Source organism: Dipteris shenzhenensis, chromosome 31, assembly GCF_047967505.1.
Source record: "Dipteris shenzhenensis isolate YYH24624 ecotype China chromosome 31, Dip_SZ_1.0, whole genome shotgun sequence".
NCBI classification, from domain to species: domain Eukaryota; kingdom Viridiplantae; phylum Streptophyta; class Polypodiopsida; order Gleicheniales; family Dipteridaceae; genus Dipteris; species Dipteris shenzhenensis.
In genome coordinates, this window is record NC_141626.1 from 21,731,469 (window position 1) to 21,754,746 (window position 23,278).

Consider the following 23,278-nt stretch of genomic DNA (forward strand, 5'->3'; position numbering starts at 1 on the left):
AGAGCACGCTGAGGAGGGGAGTGGAGGGACAGGCGGGCTGATGAAGAGGAGTCCAGGGAGGCTAGCAAGGGACACAAGTGCTTGTAAGTGAACTTCCTTCAGGAAGACCTGAAGATCATGTCCTGTATTTTGATTAATCCGTTAAAACTTCTCATCCTGTTAATTATTGTTACACATGCAGGGGACTCATACAATTACCTCAAAAGCATGACTTTACAAAAAGCACCTTCATAATAGATCCTGTACTACAAAATGTCTCCCCCATTCAATCTAAGGGAACCACTAAATTCATGTTGGCCAGATGCAGATTATGATGCTCTTTTGATTCAAACCATTAAAGCTTTGCGACGCATGGCACCAAAGTGCTGCTTGTTAGCTAGTTTGAAAGTTTGAACATAATCAAAAGAACGACCAGCTATGCCTTGGAATAGTCTCAATATACCCATTGCAAGCACATTTCAGAAAAAATATTTCCCTTTCTTGAAGGCCATGCTTCCCTTCTCTATAAAGCAAAGCGTCAATAAGACCCTGAAACAAATCCAAACTAAATGACTTTTATGAAGCAGTATATCCCTCCAGGGTGAGCATGTACAGTTGCAGCCTGGTGGCCCTTTATGAACCCCTTTGATTGAAGGCACATAAAAGTAGATGCTATAGTTTGTGCTGAGCATTTCAACCCAAGCAGGTGCATTCCTGTTTATTTCCACAATTTCTTCAATGACATATTCTTTTCTGTTTCTTTCTTCATGACTTTGGCAACCGCCATCTCAAAATCTTCCTGTGTTACATGTACCCGCCGCTCCCGCAATGCAAACATGCCTGCTTCTGTACAAACAGACTGTTCCATTGCCAGAGATGACTGATTAGACAAGTGATTTGTGGGAAGAAAATAACCACAAAAAACCATGCTTGCAATACAAGTATTACCTTCAATTCTGCACCTGAAGCACCATTCATTTTCTCTGCAATTTTCTTTAGATCTATACCTCGCATGAGATTCATCTTTCGAGAATGAATTTTCAGGATATCCAGACGTGACTGCATATCAAGATTAAACATATAGGATGTCACCAAGCTGTAAATATTCCAAAGTCAAAGCATAAGTTGACCATTTATTGATTATTTATTGATCATAAAATGAGTTCTTCATTTATTTAATTATGTTCAAAGAGTTACATCATTTGGTCAAAGTCTTGACTTCCGTCAAAGATACTTAACCTCGGTTAAGTAAGCCTAACCTCGGTTAGGGAGACTCAACTTCGGCCAAGATGGTTAACCACGGTTAACCAAGAAACCAAAGCACTGACTTCGGTCAAAGAGTGTTGACTTCAGTCAACAAGATTTAGCTCACGCTTAGAGGGTTAACCTCGTTAACCAACGTGCACCAACTTCGGTTGGAGAGACTTTGCCCACAAAGGTGTAGACATTGGTCTCTTGTGTTCAGGGCTGCCTCCTCAAGCATGGACTCTCTCGAATCAACAAATTTATTTCTTTGTGATGGTCAAGGCCCTTAATTACGACCAAGAGGGTTGACCTCGGTCAACCAAGAATTGTGTTCTATGTTTTGTTCACATGTTTGCTTGGTGGAGACGCCCACACTGACTAGGATTAGTCTACAGATCATTATTTGCAAGCAAGGCACTAACCTTTGATGGGTGCCATGGTTGTGCACTTTAGTTTCAGGTATCAAGCGGGGTTGATAACCCAAGCGCGTTGGAGATCTTTGCGCAGCCAAGAGGTGTCCGTGTGACCAAGGGCCTACGAAGACCCTAGAGTTTTTGCCCTTTGTGGCATGTAACTAAAATCTAGTTAATTATTTTGACGAGTGGCATGTTGCCAAATGAATGAGCCATGAGCTCTTGTAGAACAATTCACGATTTGAATTTCTGTAACACAGCTCTACGCTGATCTCCTTGTACTCAGAATTTCTCAACTTCGGGGGGGTCCAGCCTGACATGTTGTCATGGGCCCTAATGTTTTGCAGAGAGAGGAAGTGAGAGAGAGAGAGAGAGAGAAAGAGAGAGATGTTTTAAAGATGTTTGCAATTGGTTTCAATTGGTATCAGAGCTTTGGCTCGCTGTCTTTCAATTGGCAGTGACAATTTGAGGAAAACGTAAGAACAGGATGAAGCAACAGTAATTTTCTGCAAGCCAATCCGTGAGTGCAACGCCAAGTTCTGCTGATTGCGTTGACGTGGTGAGCGCACCAAAAACGTCTGGTATTTTGACGGCAATAAATTGCCGCCCCAAAAGCTTGCACGAAGACCGTGCCAACGACATAGAAAATGCCTGGAGTGTCGAGGTGCATTCCGTATGAAATAGTTACAGTTTCGTTGATCAGCCAGCCACCTACATAGGCTTTGCATGGCCTAGTCACAGCAACACGCGGATCTTGCAAACACTTGGAGCACTCCCGGGTGCTGACAAATTCTGAGAGGGCGAAAAGGAAACAGCGCATGTCTGATATGTTCCAGACGCTATGCCTGACATCCAAGAGAGTCGACAGACACACATTTGCGCAAATAACCGGTGATGCGGGCGCGGTGCCGTATGCTAGTCGTTGAGCAGACGATTGTTGTGGAGGAAGGCTCGCTGATGACCTTCACACAAAGGCGTCTCGCGTAGCCCCGTAGCCAAAAATCGTCATTTGCTCGTGCGCAGGTTCAGACAGGGAAACACTGATGTGGCGCTGAGACAGCTGTGCTGACATCGCGCTGAGACAGCTGTGCTGATGTGGTGATGAGACAGCTATGCTGACGTGGCAGACAGGACAGCCAGCTGACGTAGCAGACAAGTGGCAAATAGGTGACATGGATGCTGACATGGCACAGGCATATGCAGTGATGGCATGGCAGCACACGTGGCATCCAGTTAATCTGCTGAGGTGGCAAACCTCTGGTTAGCTTGAGCTTAATTGACATTGGTTAGTTGAACCAGTACCCAGTCAGTTCAACCCTGGTTCAGTTAGCCTAACCAGCAATCCAGTCACTCTGGTTAAAGATCAGTCACAGGCTAACCAGACCAGAGCCAACTATTCTGGTTAGTGTAACCAGCTGGTTACTCATCTAGTTACTGTCCCCCCCCTCCCCCCCCCCCCCCCAAAAAGGGCATTTGTAGAGACAGTTTTTGCTATCAGATTCCACCTATCTGTCAGTCATTTTCTTGTCAGGAAATCAGCAAAAAAATATCAGAAATCAGAGATTTACAAAAGAAAAAGAAATGCATGCAGAAAAGGGGAAACAGATGCATTTTGAGTGCTTTATGCAGCAGTTAGGAAAGGGACAATACAGTAAGTGAATGCTCAAGTTGTACTGACAGCCCGACACTGGCGCAAGTGTGAATGCAAGGTACTTTCTCCTTGAAAACAAAGGTTGAGTGCATCAGTTGCATACAAAGTGTGTGTGTGAGCTTGCAAAACTCAAATAAGTTGCAGTGATGGCTTCACAGCAGCATGCCCAATCATCCCATGAGGGAATGGCAGAGTCTAATCAGGTACGGCTATGCAGATAAAAAAAGAGAATGCCTACAGAGAGCTGACTACTCAGTTGGGAGAGGCAAGAAGCGACCCCTTTTTTCGCAAAATGGTACAACCTCTCTTTGAGGAAGAGCCAGAAAATCATCCTTCTCAAGAAGTGGTGGGCAAAAAGAGATCTTTGAGTCCTACCCTTTTTCCACAGATGAGATATCGAGAAAGAGTAAGAAGTCTCGCCAAAAGGACAGCAAAAAGAGGGAAAGAGAAGGTTCTCTTTCCAAGAAGAAAAAGGCAAAGCATCATCACAATTAATCTAATTCGTCTTCTTCTTCTAGCTCTACCTCTTTATCCTCGACATCATCTTCTTCTTCTAGATCCTCAGAGCCAAAGAAGAAGAAGAAGAAGAAGAAGAATTCTAGCAAGAAAGCAGAGACTAAAGAGTTCAAAGATGGTGGAAAGTCAATCAGATTTGCCAGTTACAATGGCCAGTATGGTCAAGCCGAGAAGGCAATGCAATTCATAAGGCAGTTTGATGCTGCCTTCAATCTGGAGAATTTCAGTGAGACTTCAAAAATTCGAATGGTTGGTTTGCATCTGCCTAGTATAGCCAATGCATGGTGGATAGCCAAAACTGCTAACTATACAGCTCCCAAGAAATGGAAAGGCTTAAAGAAAGCGTGTTATAAACAAGTCATTCCCAAGCAGCTTCGGGATCATGTCCTCCTTGGTTGGGAAAGTATACATATGGAAGCACATGATACAATTGAGTCTTATAATCAGAAATTTTGGGACTCATATTTAGAGGTTTCACCTTTCAAGAAAGTCGCAAACAAGACTCAACTCAAGAAGTATCGGACAGGACTCACTCCATAGATACAGGCCTAAGTGAACACTAAGGATATCAAAGATATTCCAGATCTAATTAGGAAAAAAGGAAACTCATTTTGGGGCCCTTAAGCCTGGAAGGAAAATAGCTGTCCACCAATCAAAGGAGGGCCAACGTAACATTGAAAAAATACAAAAAAGGAAGAAAAAAGAAATATTGTCAAGTTTGCATTCAATGAGGATACTTGAGCTACTTTATTATATCTGACACACGGTGCAGAATTCAGTACTTCTAACATCACCAGCGCATCCGGATGAGGCCAAAACCCCCGGAACGACATTTGAAACACTAAAAACGAGCACCCGGAGGCCCGAAAAAGGCCAAAAAGAACCTGCAACAAAAAAAGTGTATTAAAGAAAGGGATTTCACAGGTTGGCATGTCAGAAGTACCGAATTCTGCATTGTGCGTCAGTGGAGTTATGTCGTATTTTAGTGTTTTAGAGGAAAGAAAAATGAAGAAATTGTGAATTTCTCTCAGGGCCCCAAAATAAGCTCCCTTTTTTCCTAATGTATGCATTCAGCCAATGTGGCTAATCTTATATATATGCAAGATCCTACTATTGTGCCTTCACTACAGGCAGGAACCGGGGGATAAAAAGCCAGCAAAACCCCGAGTCCGAGACGAGAGTTTCCTAAGGCTTAGAAGAGGGGATTTCAGCCTTAGAAGCCGAGGAGAAACCAAGTACAAAGGCCCTATGAAGGAAGACCAAGTTTACCCCTGAACAGATTGAAACTTTCAGGAAAGAGGGTAAAGGCTTCAGATGCGGCAAAGAGAGGCATGTGGCTGCCCAGTGCCCAGAAAAGCCTTCAACTCCGAAGGGAAAAGAGGCAGAGAAGCCATGAGGACCGCATGTAATGAAAGGGGGAAGGGCAAATTAAAGAAAGGAGTAGAATTGGTAGGAGGGAGAGAGATCAAGGGGAAGAAGGAGAGGAAGGGGTAGAGGGAGAGGAAGAGAGAGGAAGAGAGAGGAACAGTGAGGGGAAGAGAGAGATAGAGAGAGATTGGGAGGGAGAGTAGGCAGCACGTAGGAGGAAGGAGGGAGTAGATAGCATTAGATGTCACATCAAAACGTGCTACAATGAGTGGTGGATGGAGACTTATATAGTCCCTCCACATGTCCTACCTAAAATCCCTCTAAAGGGCCTCTAAATTAGCCCATTCCCCCCTTCATTACAGCCATCCCTTCCCATAGAATTTCGCCCACAAAATTTTACATCCTCACTGTCCAATGGTGCAGCAAACAGCAACTACTAATCAGCCCGGAAGGAGATAGGGGTAGTCCTGAACAATGCTTTCTGGCTGCCATGAATTTGCATCCTTAGGGAGACCTTGCCATTTGATAAGATACCCTACGTAGATCTTGTTTCTAAGCACATGGTCTCTGAAACCCACGATGCACTCCGGAGCATAGAGGATGTGACCCTCCTCATCCATAGGCAGTAGCTCAGGAAGAACTTAATCATGCTGTCCTACATGCGGCTTCAGCAAGGACACATGGAAAACATTGTGAATCTTGGAGGTACTGGGTAGCTCCAACTCATAGGGACCATAATACCTGTGAGCACGCTTCGTATTGGTGTTACCTTTCAGCAAGGCATAACGGTTCCTATGGAGACGTAAATGCACATAATCCCCTTCTTCAAAAGACAGATACCTCCTGTGTTCATCCACATACTTCTTCTGCTTGGCTTGGGCATCCTACATATTCTTCTTATAGAATTGCAGACGGGCATCCATTCTTCCAAGTTCTGATTTTTCACAGCTATGTCTCCATTAAAGGCGGCACCCCAACCTTGCATCCATACATTGCTTCAAAAGGGCTCATGCCAATGCAGCAGAATTCAGCCAAAGCCAACCACTTATCCCAAGACTTTTGTGTATCATGACAAAAGTGCCTAAATTATTCCTCCACCCATTTGTTCACCCTCTCTAACTTTCCATCTGTCTCTGGGTGGTAAGCAGTGCGAGGTGTGAGGAGAGTACCTATCGCTGTGAATAACTCTTGCCAAAAGTGACCCATAAACTTTGCATCTCTGTCACTGGCCATTTCCTAAGGGAAGCCATGATGCTTAAAAACATACTCAATAAATTGCCAAGCAACCCGTGATGCTGAATACCGGGTCTTAGTGGGTATGAATGAGCCTGTTTTGTAATAATGTCCACCACCACATAGATGCTATCTCATCCCTTCTCTGTAGAAGGCAACCCTGTTGGAGATATCATAGCCAAAGAGTGGTGATGTGATGTGATGTGATGTGATGTGTTAGTGTGAAGTACTAGGTGATCTAGTACTAGTCTATGTGAGTCAGTCTTGTGTGAGTGCCACGTGTCATCATTGGACTTATCCCATATGCACTAGTTGCTAGTGTGTGAGTGAGTAGCCTATATAACGCTTGTACTTCACTTATCTTGTCATACTTGATGAATGAATGAAAGCCATCTTCATGTCTTCATTTGAGCATCATTTCCTCACAACCTAACCTTCTCTCTCTCTCTCTCTCTCTCTCTCTCTCTCTCTCTCTTCACCATGTTTCTAACATGGTATCAGAGCCACCTTCCATAGCTGCCACGTCACCCTTGCCCTAACCCTAATTTCGTCTATGCTGCCTCCTCTCATCTGCCTCATTTCCACCTCTCTTGCAGCCATTAGCTTCTGTTTTTACCTCTTCCATAGTCAGCCGCCTCTTCATTCCTTGCTGTTTTCATAAGCCGCCTTCAACTAAGCCCTCTTGGAGCCTCTCTGCTTGTTGGTCAGCTCACATCCCAAGGCTCCAGCCCTAGTTGCAGCTACCCGAGGCATTGTGAAACCATTCCCTCGCCAGATATCCATTCTCTTGGGCTCTTTCTCCATTGGCGACTCCTTAGAGACCATCTGCTGCTGTTTTTTTTTTGGCTTCATACAGCCTTCACAAGCTGGTTCGGAGCTATTTTCGTTCATTTTTTGCAGCCCCTTTCACATGTGGGAGTTTCATTGCATTCTGGAGCATCTACTACAGCCGCCTCACTATTTCGGAGTATTTTTTGTTGCTATTTGGACCATATTCCAGCCGACTTGGTTATTTGAAGGCTGCTATTGCACTTCGAAGTATTTTTGGAATTGTTCTACTGTATTTTCGAGGGGTTTCAGAACTTCCAGCACATCCAAATCAGCCCATTCTTTCGTTGAAGACCTGCTCCAGCATTCAGAGCTGTTCTAGGGAGCCGACTTCCACTTCAGAAATCTACTCTTGTGGTTTGGAGATTGCTGGTCCTTCATCTTAGCTTGCTGCCCACCTTCACGAAGTCCTCTTCAATCATGACTTCCTTGTCTTCAAGTTCTATCCTCGTGGACTTGGCAAACCAAGATGCAATTGCTGCTTATGCGTGAAGGAGTTTGAGATGTTGTTGAGGATGACCAGGTTGAGTTACTTGATCAACACCACCAAAAGATTTGGAAGCAGCAGAATGCTGAGGCCATTGCCCTCATTGGTCTTTGCTTAGCTGACTCTCTCATCCATCATGTGGATTTCAAGTCAACAGCTAAGCAGATTTGGAGTTGCCTCGAGACCTTCTTTGGTAATAAAATCACAACTCAAAAGTCTTTTTGAAGCTCAAATTTTATGATCTGAGTTGAGTGATCATCTAGCCCGGTTTCAATCTCTTGTTCAACAAATCTCAAGTTTGAAGAGTGTCCCTGATGATGAAGATAAGATGCAATTGCTACTTATGCGTGAAGGAGTTTGAGATGTTGTTGAGGATGACCAGGTTGAGTTACTTGATCAACACCACCAAAAGATTTGGAAGCAGCAGAATGCTGAGGCCATTGCCCTCATTGGTCTTTGCTTAGCTGACTCTCTCATCCATCATGTGGATTTCAAGTCAACAGCTAAGCAGATTTGGAGTCGCCTCGAGACCTTCTTTGGTAATAAAATCACAACTCAAAAGCCTTTTTGAAGCTCAAATTTTATGATCTGAGTTGAGTGATCATCTAGCCCGGTTTCAATCTCTTGTTCAACAAATCTCAAGTTTGAAGATTTTTTATCATGCCAGTCACCCATCTTAGGCGTTCCACTCTTATACTTGCTGGAATATTTCGGCTCAAATACCTCCGCCAGCTGGGCTGCCCTTATGCACCTTCACATCTGCAGCCACAGAAGGACTTAACCCCTGAAATGCAGCAGCTTCCCCTTTTCAAATACGTCCTTTACATCCTGCACAAAGTTCAAACAAGGAAAGCCTCTAGAATCGCTGCAAATACTCTTGGACCATACCAGTCTGTGACAAGGGATAGAATTCAGCCAAGTACTGATCCAAGACGAGTGGGAATATGAATGTAGTGACCATCAATTCTTTGAAACCCCTCCAGGTAATTGGTCTCTAAGGCAAATCCCTCATGTATCGCCACCATGTGTGGGCATAGTCCGGTGCGGTAACAGCCTGAGAAGAGGACTGACTTCTTTCCCAGCTACCCTGTAACCCAAAACCACATCCAAGCACGTTCATAGGTGCAGTACTGAATGAATGCATACCCAAAGGTCGGCCCACTATAGACGGCCTTGCTTGTGTAGAAGCAAGAAACTGTGAGCCAAAAGGTGGCCTAGCATATGTCAAGAAAGTGCTCTGCAACGCAGAAAAAGCATCACTGAAATCAATGTAATCCCCATGCTAGCGTACATGCTCATAGGCACGGCGTGCATCAGCCATAAACCCTCTGCGTGGGCCTGAGAACTCATCATGACTATCTGACTAATTCCCATGCTGGGGTGCAGGCTGCTTACCTTTATCCTGCACAACAATGGTAGATGTGATATGCTGACCAATCTATTGTCCCATCTGGACAAGAGGGTATCTTGCATAGCCATGGCTATGGTAAGCTACTGGCTGAACTCTGTCCTAGAGCATCCAAAAAGAGGAGAGGGCATCCAAAAACTGTGTCTACGCTGCCTGCACTTCCCAAGATGCTGGAGAGAGAGACTAAGTGGTAGGAAGCTCTCTACCACCAGTGAATGCAACCACTGGGCACTTGCTCATACTAAACCGCATCATCACTATCATGCAATATATCACGAGGGGCACGCTTTGGTGGCATGGTGACTAGCCCTGGAGAGAGAAGCTCGAATGTAGGTTGTAATGAGCACCTTAGATAGTGTGTGGAAACACGAAAAGGTCGATGGAGAGGCTCGGGAGAAGGTCGTTGAAGAAGCTTCAAAACGGGACCCGAATGAGCCAAAATAGGGCTATGGAAAGCCCCCTAAAGAAGGCTGAAAAATTCTGAGTTTTTGCCTCTTTTTTTTTTCCTTTTTTTTTTTGGGAGGGGGTCCTAAGTCACCTAGGGCAATTAGTTCACTGATCTAAAGACCTTTAGGTCAGCTAGAATAGGTAGTTAGTCTAACCTAACCTAACTATGACTTAATCTCACCCTAGTTAAGTTTATCTAACCTAACACCAATTAACTAACTTGACTCAAGTTAACTAAGCCTAACCAAACCTAAACCACACCCTAACTACTAACCTAACCTAACCAACCAACCCCTTGTTAGTCTCATCTAGGTAGCGAACTTAGAGGCTAAGGTTTGCAAGGCAGCGAGGACATAGCATAGGGCAGCTCACGGGCACGGACGGACAACACAGACGAGCGAGGGCGAAGGGGTTGATTTGGTCGCAAAGCCTACAGAGCCAGTAACAAAGGATCCACCAGAAGTGGATGAGCTGGAGGAGGTCCTTCAGCCAGAGCAGATTGAGTACCATATTGTACGCAAAGGCCCTCAGAGCAAGGAATTTTACAGGTACCTTGTAAAATTCAAGAATTATTCAGCATTGGATGGCAAGTGGATGGATGAAAACATGTTGTCTGATCATCCACAGCTTTTAGATGTTTACAAGGAAACCTTTCAGTTGAGATCAACTGAATAGAAACCCCGAAGGGATGTCATCAAGCGGTAAATATTCCAAAGTCAAAGCATAAGCTGACTATTTATTGATTATTTATTGATCATAATTAATGAGTTCTTCATTTATTTAATTATGTTCAAAGAGTTGCTTTCATTTGGTCAAAGTCTCGACTTCGGTCAAAGATACTCAAGCCTAACCTCGGTTAAGTCGGCCAAGATGGTTAACCACGGTTAACCAAGGAACTAAAGCGTTGACTTCGGCCGAAGAGTGTTGACTTCGATCCACCACGAGACTTGGCCATAATTAAGGCGCTCTGATTGATGGTCAAGGCCCTTAATCACAACCAAGAGGATTGACCTCAATCGACCAAGAATTGTGTTCTATGTTTTGTTCACATGTTTGCTTGGTGGGGACACCCGCAGTTACTAGGATTAGTCTACAGATCATTATTTGCAAGCAAGGCGCTAACCTTTAATGGGTGCCATGGTTGTGCGCTTTAGTTTATTATTGCAGGTATCAAGCGGGGTTGATAACCCAAGCGCTTTGGAGCCCTTTGCGCAGCCAAGAGGTGTCCATGTGACCAAGGGGCTACGAAGACCCTAGAATTTTTTCCCTTTGTGGCATGTAACTAAAATCTAGTTGATTATTTTGACAAGTGGCATGTTGCCAAATGAATGAGCCATGAGCTCTTGTAAAACAATTCACTTTTGGATTTCTGTAAACACAGCATAGGCATTTGTGTAGGCTGGCTGCAATTTTGCATTAGAACTGTAAATCTGTACAGGTAAGTGTGACTTATCAAAGGCTAAAGCTCCTATGAAACCAATTTTCAAACAGCCCTCTCTCTCTCTCTCTCTCTCTCTCTCTGTGTGTGCACTACATTAGGGCCCAGGACAACATGTCGGGCTGGACCACCCGAAGGATTTTATTGGGGCTGTGGGTGGGGTGGAGTAGGCTGTTCTCCCTTCTGTTTTCCTCGATCCAAAGTGTGCACGCGCATGATGTTTCTTCTTTTGCTTTTTTTTTTTTGGTTTTTTTTTGGGGGGGGGGGGGGGGGGGGGGGGGGGTTTGGGGACACCCAGGTGATGTACCACATAATTAAGACCATGCATGGTAGTGAAATCAAGAAAAAGAATGTTACAACATCTTGAGAAGAAATAGTTGCAACTTGCCTTACAGAACTGATCCTCAATAAAGAATGAGATTTACAACACTCCAAGAAAGTATCGAAGCACTAAGATTCACTATTTCGAAGAAACTCAAGGTTCCGCTCAGTAATGCTTCAATATCAGTTTAGGAAAAGGCATAGCAAAAAACATACAGAATACTGCAACATGAATAAGAATGGCTCCAAACCCACAAGAAGGAGACTTGCACTCACAACAAGGTCATAGAAAATATGACTAGAAGCAAGGCAAGGGCCTTAACAAGAGGAAAAGAACTATTAAGCTAGAACATGCCCCTAATCTCCTTAGCACTTTACTAGGAGAGCAATGGCGTGTTAGAACGACTTACTATTGATATCTTATTGCCTCTTTAGAGGCACTAGATAAAGTGGTGCCTGAAGATATCATGAAACAAATGCCACATGGCGCACCACTTACATTGAACTGACCCATAATAGTAGATCTTTACAAATTTATGCCATTCATTATTAAGACTCAAGACCAATTACTAACACTCGCGACATCTCCCAAAACAATTTCAAACCTCAGCTTATTTGGCGCTTAAGCAATGACAATCTTTAAGATAATAAATCAGTGGAAATGGGTTAGAATCGTACTTAACCTTATGCTAAGCAACAAACAAGCATTTGCACAATTTACTTTTGTCAGCTACGTTTGGCAACTTTTTTCACGAGTTAATGACTTAAAACTCAAGGTTGATATCAAGACCACTTCAAAAAGTCCGAAAGTGCTCTTCAAGTAGACATTCAAACTTCTTACCTCTTCAGTGGGGTTAGGGAATTCAATCTTTCTATCGATACGACCAGGCCGTAGAAGAGCTTGATCAAGAATGTCAATGCGATTGGTTGCCATTAAGACCTACAAAAAGTGTACAGGTCGGTAAACTGAAACTAGACAGAAGCAAGCACCCCAACAGCTGATGCAATGAAAATCAGCTTCACCAATTGCCTTCTCATTCAATTCTTTTAATGAATTATGAATCTCACCTTGATCTTATTGGATGCTTCAAAGCCATCTAGCTGATTGAGAAGCTCCAACATGGTACGCTGGACCTCACTATCACCATTACCATTTCCAGACTCCATTCGAGCAGAGCCTATGCTGTCAATCTCATCCATGAAAATGATCGAAGGAGCATGCTCTCTGCAAACAGCCAATATCAACCAAGTAAGGCTTGGACAGCACACAGCTAGGACACAGATTCTAATGTAAATCAGACAGCCACTATGAACTAAAGGAAAGCGTAGACATTACACAGTAAGAGATAATGTAAATTTAAACTGGAATGGACAGAAAACATGAAGGCGCCTGCTCTTTTATAAGGAACGTGTAGAACTTCTATACCTTCATGTCAAGGATTATCAGCAATACATCCAGCTGGTTCTAACAAGATATCATCCACTTCGTGACAAATCAAGAAGAAGCCCCAGTAGAATAAAGTTTCAATTTACATGTGTGAAGAAATGCCCATGCCAAGGATTGAGGAAACACAAAGGTGTCTAAGCAAAAAAAAGCTCAGAAGAACCCCTTTTAATTCTTAATTTGATACTTTTTTCCAGAGAACCAGACCACAAGCTCCTTGGAGCTTGATGACTGGTTCTCTGGAAAAATCAAGAAGAAGCCCCAGTAGAATAAAGTTTCAATTTACATGTGTGAAGAAATGCCCATGCCAAGGATTGAGGAAACACAAAGGTGTCTAAGCCAAAAAAAGCTCAGAAGAACCCCTTTTAATTCTTAATTTGATACTTTTTTCCAGAGAACCAGACCACAAGCTCCTTGGAGCTTGATGACTGCCAAGATTGCAGTTACCTCATCATTCATCATCTACTAGTTATTCAATCCTTCCAGATAATCTGGTTGAGCAACACCCTCCTCCATAGCAACTGACAAGCCTCCTTTCATAGTAAGTGTAATGATTTCTACAGAGGGTACACGCAGCGGAAGACTTATAGTAATGCCCAGGAGCTCACACAGTGTGGGTGTGGGGTGTGGAATCACAAACTTCTTTACTTAATGTGTGTCACATAGATGTGCAGACTCATCAATAGACAATGAACCAGCCAAAATAGAAGACACCAAAACTCATATATTTCCGTCCAAAATTATGGACACAATACAAAATAGATAGATCCAGAGTCCCACCAATGGTGTGGTCCTCTGATCTAACCACAAGGTCCTTCTCCAATCTGCTAGCTATCTCTAGACTCGAGCCCGCGTGCTCCACCTCGAGCGTCCGTAGACTTTCCGTCCAGTGTGTCCTTCTCCACCTTGCTGCCTGTGAATCAGCCTAAGTGGGCAGCCCCTGCCAAGCTTTGTCTGCAGCACACAGGTCCCCTTGGTCCTCCTGAATGTAGGCTCCAAGATAACTGTTCCGCTGCTCCAACTGCTTGTGAATGGCTGCTCCAGAGGGTATGATGATCACAACACCTTGCTGCCCTAGAAGACAGCCAAGGTCCCAGCCCTTAGGGAACTCAGTCTGCAGCACTCCTTCAACTCTTCTTTACCTCCAAGATGAGGCCAAAGGGAATGCCTTCAGGCCGCTCCTGTGTGCTCCACTTTCTGCTCAATGTTGGATGAATAATGGGGCATGAAGCCCCTCCTTTTATAGGCCTAGGGGCCTGTCAAAAACCCGACCAGTCTGTCCCAATCTGGGCTAACTGGACAGACAAGGTTGGCTGGCCCAACCGACCTGGTTGGCTCAGCCCAACCAGCCCTTTAGGGGCTCACAAAACTAGGCCTTTATGGCCCACACTTCTAGGGCTTTTGGCCCTCCAATCAAGGCAAGGTCCCAGCCTATATAAGGGCCCTAGACAGGCCCTTTTGGGCTGCTGCTAGGCTGCCCTTTGCTGCTGCTGGAGACCCTATTGCAGGCTGTACTCCTGCCCATAGCCTCTGTAATCTGCCCCGTATCTTTCTTCATGCAGGCGCCTTCCTGCTGCAGCATCCTTGCCTCCTGCCAGGCCTTCACCAGCCCCGTACAGCCACGTATGCATACCGTACCCTTTCGTACTACTGCGCCGTCTGTCCTTGCTGGAAATCCCTGCGCAATCAGGCTGCTGCAGGTCCCTGATGTCCACGTGTCTGCCCTGTACATCAGGAGCTCCACGACTTGCCAGGTACCCTTCTTTCTTCTTTTGGGGCACATCCTGCCCTAGGTCTCCCTCCCCCACGCTCTCCTCATTTGGGGGCTTACGGATGGGGAGGTGACCTTTCCAACACCCCCTCTCACCGACACATCTCGGCCCAAAGCCAACACATCGATGAAGATGCTCCAGTAACTCCCTGGTCGTAGTCCTCTGGAACTTTTCGATGTCGAAATCTTTTCCTAGCTTTTCATCCAGTGGCTCCTGCTCCACCAGGTCCGATTCAGCTTCCGCACAGTGGTCCATCTCTGGAAGCACCTCCTGGTACCACCTCCTTCAGTCACGTTCCCGCCTCTAAACTCGAGCAATCCAACCGTCACAATCTTCCAGTCGTCCCCCTCATAATGAGTGAACAACCTGGAGTCTTCCAGGCACCATTATCTGAAGGTCTGTTTCAACCCGTCCTCCTTTTGGCAAGGTCTGCAACAAAAGTACATCTCCAGATCACCTGGACTGCGAACTTTAAACGCACCTGACTCAACCTGAGTCACCCTCCTTCTCACAAGGGCACAATCCTCCAGTCGTGGAAGTCGATTCCCTAGAGCTTCTGAATTAGGGTAGTCCTTCAGCAAGGTCCCTGCCTTCAGGCTCCCACCCCTGTGAGCCTCCTACTTGGGCTCTGATATGATGTTAGAAATTAACCAACAGAGGGTACACGCAGCGGAAGACTTATAGTAATGCCCAAGAGCTCACACAGTGTGGGTGTGGGGTGTGGAATCACAAACTTCTTTACTTTAGATGTGTAGACTCATCAATAGACAATGAACCAGCCAGATATAGAAGACACCAAAACTCATATATTTCCATCCAAAACTATGGACACAATACAAAATAGATAGATCCAGAGTCCCACCAATGGTGTGGTCCTTTGATCTAACCACAAGGTCCTCCTCCAATCTGCTGGCTATCTCTAGACTCGAGCCCGCGTGCTCCACCTCGAGCGTCTGTAGACTTTCCGTCCAGTGTGTTCTCCACCTTACTGCCTGTGAATCAACCTAGGTGGGCAGCCCCTGCCAAGCTTTGTCTGCAGCACACAGGTCCCCTTGGTCCTCCTGAATGTAGGCTCCAAGATAACTGTTCCGCTGCTCCAACCTGCTTGTGAATGGCTGCTCCAGAGGGTATGATGATCACAACACCTTGCTGCCCTAGAAGATAGCCAAGGTCCCAGCCCTTAGGGAAGATAGCCAAGGTCCCAGCCCTTAGGGAACTCAGTCTGCAGCACTCCTTCAACTCTCCTTTACCTCCAAGATGAGGCCAAAGGGAAGGGCATCACTAGAACCACCAGAAGATGGCCTACACTGCGGACATTAATATGACTCTCTTCTCTCTCTCTCTCTCTCTCTCTCTCTTCCATAAGGTCCCCTACCTGGATCGGTACAATATAAGTGGTGCTCCAAGTAGGAGGGAAGCCATATGCGCAAGGATTGGAGTCAAGATCTCCTGCCCATGTGCGAAGTATTCCATCCTCAACCCCTCATGATCTAGGGCTTTCCAATTGTGGAGCAACGTAGCGTGGCCCTTACATTTTGCGCAATAAACATGGGCCTGGGTAAGAAGGATAAATCTGATGGTGCCTGTCTCAGGACGTCATAGAGCGAAGTCGCATGTGTGCCAGACTCTTGGATCAGTGATGGGGATGGGTGTCTTACCCTCAGAAATGAGCCCATGTAAAGGTGGGATTTCCTCCTCGAAAAGATCTGACCACCTCATCCATCCGATGTGAGAGAAAAGCTCATCTCTTCCAGCGAATCACATGGCGCAAAATCAGTTGTGCCTTGATCCTTGTAAGGTGCCCAAGGGCCTGCTCCTGTATGAGATTGGATCTCATCTCTCGACACTCATCATCAAACCAAGGGTTCTGGTCATTTTCCTAGCTAGGGAGCATGATGTGGATCGAGTCCTCGGGAAGGATCTAATTGCAGAATCTTGAACCACTGATACTAGAGTGTTTGAGGCATGGGCGAGGTCTGCATAGTCTCCGAGAGAGTCTGAAAGGCAAGGAAAGGGAGGAAAGGGCTTGAGAGGAAAGGAGGGGCTGCCAAAGAGGGGAGGGAGAGGTTAGAATAAGGGAAGGGAGCCAATTGGGTGTAGGAGTGGCCAGCAAGGGGCAAAAAGTCAAAACAGGCTGTCTTAATGACCCAAGAGAGCCTTTGAAAAGGCCAAGGAGGAGAACAGCCAACACAGGGCTGTTACAGGCAGCTGAGCACCAAACAAGAGGTGCAAAAGGGGATAGTGGGAGCAGAGAGAGGGAAGGCCAAAGCCAGGCGGAAGGGGGCGAAAAAGGAGCAGGAGGGAACCAGAAGTCATGGAACAGAGAAAGAGGCAGGGGAGAGAAGCTCGACACACACCATGAACAGGCTACTACAGAGCCAAGCAGGGGAGGAAGGAGAGGCCAAAGGAGAGGCAGAAGACACTGGCACAGAAGAATGGAAGGCAAGGAAAAGGGTGGCTGGAGGGGAGCTCAACAACCAGAGCAATGCGCACCGTTGCTCTATCATCTACAGTTACTATTATTTCCAATCGATGAAATGCATGCATCCATAGAGGAGAACTTCACAGGACCCCAACAGAATACTTTGACAAACGAGGAGTAAAACTGAGTATAAATATCACATTGATGTTTACAGAATCCTACAGAGTAAATTTTAGCCATTCACATCTGCCAGTCCGTGGAACATATTAAAATACATTATCACCAACAAAAGAAGCAGTACCTGGCCATCACAAATAGTTCACGGACCATACGCGAACCCTCTCCAATATATTTCTGTACTAACTCTGAACCAGAAACTCGAATAAACGTGCAATCTGTGTGATGAGCAACAGCTCTTGCAAGCAATGTTTTCCCTGTGCCAGGAGGTCCATACAAAAGGACACCCTGCAGCCACAAGCATATTTATGCACTTTTTATAAAACAGGTGCACACTTTTGTAGCATGAAATTGATCTCCTTAAATGACAGCACACCTTTGGCTGGGCAATACCAAGACTCTCGAAGAGCTCAGGATGCTTGATTGGCAGTTCAATGACCTGCATAAATCGTCACCATGAAGCCAAATTACATGTCTGATATTTAACTGCAACTACCCCAGCAGTAACAAAAGTTACAAACATAATCTATATACCTAGATGAATCCAGGAACATTCCCAAACTCCTAAACATTAATCTCCTAAACAGAAGTTACAAACATAATCTCCTAAACATTATTCAGACATGCTGACCTGCCAAGTGTCATACCAATAAAATAAAAGAGAATTTCACAAGCTCTCCCCCTCCCTCTATCTACCCATGTACAACTCCAACAGGGTTTACTGTAGTTGATGAGTCACCTCCAATCAGCCCTTAGCCATCACATGTAGACGCAGTTTGAGATAATGACAAAGCATTGGAAGCTGACCACAGAGCAATCTCCCTCTCAATAGATGGGGCAACGAGGCAAAGCATTCCCACGGGTGAAGATGGATTACAGTAAATCTCATGCCTATAGACAAAGGTATTCTGTCTTCATTTTATATCTAGATCAATCCAGGAACATGCCCAATCTCATCCTCTAAAAACATAACACACAAAGCAGTTTCAATCTCATGATAGTCACTCATAAGGTTGAAAACCATACTCCATCACGCATAACAAGGACTAGCTACTATGGCATCCCCACTGACGTCATCAGCACCCAACAGTGGGTGTAGACTATAGTATAACCATATGCTCTCACACATACAAATGCACACACCTACACATACTTGAGCATCCATTTACACAAAGGTCTTCGTACTAAGTTCCTGTCAGCACTCCAAAGGTGAAGGGCAGACTCAGCCATGGCAAAGTCTAGCACTAAAGGAGAAGGCTAATCAAAAAGTAGTCCACATTCTCTTCATTCAAGCTACAAGTTCTTGTGAAGACTATAAGATTTCATTTTAGTCTCTCCCAAACAAGCATCCACTTAAAAAAATGTAGGACAACGAATTTATCAAAATATCAGCAGGCCGCAACATGGACGAAAACTTCACAAAGTGAAATTTGCATGTCCACTAATACGGCAAAAGCATATATCTAGATGAATCCAGGAACATGCCCAAACTCATCCTCTCAAAACACAACACATAGTGCACTTTCAATCTCATGGTAGCCACTCATAGGGTTGAAAAGCATAAACTCCATCCCGCATAGCAGGGACTAGCTACTACGACATCCCCACTGACATCATCAGCACCCAACAGTGGGTGTAGACATACAAATCCACATATCCATGAGCATCCATTTATACAAAGGTCTTCGTACTGAGTTCCTGTCGGCACACCAGAGGTGAAGGGCAGACTCAGCCATGACAAAGGCTAGCACTAAAGGACAAGGCTGATCAAAAAGTAGTCCACATTCTCTTCATTCAAGCTACAACTACTTGTGAACGATTTCATTTTAGTCTCTCCCAAACGAGCATCCAAGCAAAAAAAATGCTTAGACAATCTAGTTGTCCTCGTTTGTTTCAAAAAGAGTTGAGATAGGAGCAAAGGGATGTCATGAAACAGTTGCTATACAACATTGCTAGGCCCTAGGGAAGCCTTGAATCCAAAACCAGCAAATCCAAAACCAGCACCAGAAAAGACATACAAGATATTGGTCAGAAAAGAGCACAGATTTATGAAAGAAAAACAATGAAGTAATATGGACAGCTCAAAAGAGACCCAAAAAAAATTCTGCACAAACCTCCATACAAAGGAATTTCGCAAAGGGGGAGCTAGTTCAGAAGACACGTCCTTTATGAGTTAGACACGATGGAAGACAAAGGAAAATAATCACTCTCCATCAAGGCTAGCCAGAGATGCTGAAATGGTGAGGACAGAAAGCAAAAGCAACTCTCTAAATAAAAATGAATGAGACCAAAGAAGAAGGCTTCTCAAAAGGGTCACAAATTAGCCAAATAATTCCTATTTCAAATGGACAGCAAAGATGCAAAAAATTACAGAACTAACAGCCTGACGGCCAAGCTGTATGCAACCATTTTAGATCTAAAATCAGTAGATGAGTGGTGTTACAACATCACATGCAGGTTTCAGGACAAATCACTTCACAGTTGACCAGCTAGTCACAATAAGAGCAGTGGTGGAAGAAGCAAAGGTTAAAGACAACACACTCTACTGTTGTTTTGTAGACTTTGAAAATGCATTTGATGTGTTAACCCTGTGGGAATGAATGACAAGGTTTGGAATCCCTCAAGACCTGAGGGAACCTGAAAGGCCACACTCTATTTATATGAGAGACTTCTGGCCACCATGAGCAAATTCAAAACAGAATGCCCCATCCCCAGCCTTATTCAGCTTGTTTATTGACAAGCTACGCTGAAGCGCGCAGTGGAGTAGGAACTCAGCTCGCTCGCTACACCCTCCTTCTGTTGCTATATGAAAAGATGTTCTATTAGCAAGAGATGAAAGTGGCTTGCTAAGACAGTTGAATGCCTTAAGTTATGCCAAGTTTCTGGCATCCAAGTGAACAGTGCCAAGACACAAACCATGACCATTGAGACAGGTGTAAACAAGTAACATTCACATTTGAGGGAAGAGATTTAGTTATTTAAAATCTTGGGCCTAGAGTTCACAAACTATGCACGGTGACGAGGATTCTAGGGGGTATGAAAACACTCTTTAGCCTTCAGAGGGAGTGCAAAAAATCATACATGAGTTTGGAGGTGAGAAAATCCCTATACAATAGGTTGGTACTGATGGTGGTTCTATACGGACGTAACCAGACTGCCTATCCCATTTTGCTCGTAGACACGCATGCTACCATTGAAAGGGGAGCCCTTATGTTAACACATTCGTCACCTCATATTTGGACATGGATAAAACTTCCTTGCAAGGCAATGTGAGCGATCAACCACAAGTACTGGTACAATGCAGGAAACATAACCTCAGTTCACAAAACAGCAACTCCATGAGCTTCGCCATGTCTAACAAAAGGTAAAGGTCAATGCATATATATATGTTTTTGTATAAACAGGCATAGCATCATTCAGCTGAATGTGAAGTTCATTTACCAGAGCCCCAAGAGTATCTCAACGCTTTTAGCTTCACAAGCAATTGCATAGGAAGAGCTCCATATTTAGAAGTTTCAAATATGTATTACCCACAAGAAGATGTTCATTGCTGGCTTCAATATTATCGCTTTTAATTTAAACAGCGAAATAATTTGTTGGTATTCATGACCTACACATACCCATTTTATGATCATCTCTATAACAAAAGCTTTCAGATCTTTATTTCCTCTATCAAAAAAGCTTCCAGGTCTTTTCAGACCAATCCAAAATAGTATCTCTCTAAGAATCTATAGGCAACTCACATAACTAAAGACATATCTAACTTGCACGGGCTTTAGATACGGCACAACACCTTCCCTTGAGTAAGCTTATAAACAGCAACAAAATCCTAACAAAACCAAACAACTCATAAAAACGTAGTAATCAAACCATACCTCTTTGATCTCCTTGATCTGCTGGTCCAATCCACCAATCATATCATAGGTAGAGTCTGGAACTTTTTCCACTTTCATCAAGTTCACTAATGGATCGACTTTGCTTGGTAGAACCAAGTGAAGAACATAGCTGTCATTGCGAAGTGCTACACGGGTAGAAGGAGTAATTTTTGTGATGTCAATGTTTTTGTCAATATCAACCACGTATTTGCCTTCAGGATGAACCTGCCAAGATTTGATGGTAAAACAAGTGAAAAAAGGAAATCAGATTTTTCACGGGACCTCATGACCAATGTTCAGACAAAACCAAAAAGGAACAAAAGATGCATAACATGATTGCTATTGAAAATATAAGGTTAGCAATGAAAATCGCAATCACTGGAAAACCTTTTATTTGTTCAATTCATCGGTAAAATCAATGGCGACAGAAGACACTCATGACAGCAATGTGAAATGTTTTACCATTTCTGTGCATGGCTTTGGCGAATGCAGCTCAAAGTATTTCATTTCATTCCAGGGATTTCACACTCAACCCACGGGAACTTATTGCAATTAAAAAGGCTCGAGGAATTCTTTATGAGGAATCCTCCACGCCCAATCCAAAAGAGCTTAAGAAGGCTACAACTTTTGTTTCCAGACTTCTAAGCCCAACTTCACCAAAAATGAAAGGAAGACCAGTCACAGGTCGACTCATTACCTTCACAAGGACCTTAGTTTTTCCCATCACCTTGACTACTTCACCCACATATGATCCTGGTTCTTGTAGCAATTGCAGCTCCTCCCTAAGCATTCGCACTGTAGCATAACAAGGCACCTTAGGTTACCTCAAATAGAGCTCGTGTAATGACAAAAAACACAAAATCGGGATGTACAATTCTCGTGCAAATGTACATTCAAGCTTAAAGCTGTCGCTCCTAACACAGAGCGTAGCCTATACATCAGGAAAGCCTAGGGACAGGTGCAAGTAACATTACCACAACCATGCTCGTATGAAGTTAACACATACCGAGTTCCTACCAGACGAGAATGCATGTGCAATATAAATAGAAAGAAAGAAACGACATGTTCAGAGCTTCAGAATAAGTGCTCTGAAAACTTTGCCCTTGCACAAACACAAGCAAGAGAAATGCACTACGACAGTAAAGCAGAAGTTATCTTAGCAAGTTGTAGTTTTGAATTTCAGAAAAATGGAGCAGGCAAGTTAAAGTCCACCAAAACATGAACATAACAGCAAGGGAGCGAACCAACAAGGACGCTGCATCGCAAGAATAAAGCACCAAAACAACGCCTCAGGTTGTCAAATCAACTGAATTCATGCTAGGGAACTGACAAATCACTCAACAAACGAATGACGGTTCCGGGCGCATGTTCGATCAGAGACTGTCCTAAAGCCATGCTGAACTTGGACACCTTGATCACCCCTGAGAGATTGAAGAGTAAAAACCTAAAATTGACGCCACTGAGAAGCCGCTCTATCTAATGTTGAGGAATCGCATCGTTCTCTTTCTCAAACATCTAAGACTGAGTTCCGCAAAAGGGGAAATTGCAATCTACCTCTGGAGTTGTACTCGTTGCGCTGGGCCTCGAGGCGGTTGAGGTTGTGGGTTTTCTGTCGGACCTGAAGGCTAAGATCATGGATGTGAGAGATGTAGTATTGTCTGAGGCCATCGCCAGGGCGACCCATTGCGAGAGGAAGAGAAATTCCTTGAGCTCTTGCTGTAAACCTTTGCTTGCAGCAGCAGAAAAACAAGATGCAGAATGGAGAGTAACGCACAACTCCAAGTTTTAATAAAAAACACGCCTTAATTATGGATTAGCCCGATTAGCCCTCTCCTTCCAATTCAATTAATTAACAAGCTGAATAGGATTCAAATGGCCTGATTAGTGGTAGTCAATTGTAGCGTAAGTGACTGAGTGGTCTACCAACATACATAATTTGTTCCTATCATATCCGGTTTTATTTGTTTTCTTGTCCATATATGGTCTACATAAATTGTTGTTCGCATATGTATCACTTGTTGGAAGTTATGTTTTTCCATGAACTCATTTATTGCTGCTGTTGATGTTGTTTTGGTACTTATGTCAATATTGAAGTCTCCCAATATGTATATGCTGACAATGTCGTTAACGTCTTGTAATATGTTTTGTATTGTTTCTAGCAGATGTATATTTTTTGCTTTGATAGATTTGTATATGTTGATTATTGCAAGTTTGTTTCTTCCATTTTTTGTATGAATTGTGAGCAATGCTTCAA

At 44.1% G+C, this 23,278-nt stretch overlaps 1 protein-coding gene across 1 annotated transcript; it reads right to left on the bottom strand.

The window, feature by feature from the left end:
• Positions 1-535: 535 nt before the first annotated feature.
• On the bottom strand, positions 536-22,805 carry LOC147881195 (26S proteasome regulatory subunit 8 homolog A). The gene is made up of 9 exons (XM_087402244.1): positions 22,579-22,805; positions 21,722-21,819; positions 21,025-21,249; positions 17,526-17,588; positions 17,274-17,437; positions 12,403-12,559; positions 12,176-12,274; positions 928-1,038; positions 536-838 (listed from the first exon to the last, which is right to left on the bottom strand). Exons 1-9 carry the CDS (start codon positions 22,706-22,708, stop codon positions 698-700), a joined length of 1,188 nt encoding a protein of 395 aa, XP_087258370.1. The 5' UTR covers positions 22,709-22,805; the 3' UTR covers positions 536-697.
• Between the last annotated feature and the right edge of the window lie 473 nt (positions 22,806-23,278).

What these genes read in the sequence shown, in the direction of transcription:
- LOC147881195 (XM_087402244.1), bottom strand. Translation starts at nt 22,708, where the DNA reads ATGGGTCGCCCTGGCGATGGCCTCAGACAATACTACATCTCTCACATC. An exon ending in AAACTAAGGTCCTTGTGAAG is followed by an intron (nt 21,250 to 21,721) that starts GTAATGAGTCGA and finishes AAATCTTGGCAG; the next exon opens with GTTCATCCTGAAGGCAAATA. An exon ending in GAACTATTTGTGATGGCCAG is followed by an intron (nt 12,560 to 17,273) that starts GTACTGCTTCTT and finishes GGCTGTTTGCAG; the next exon opens with AGAGCATGCTCCTTCGATCA.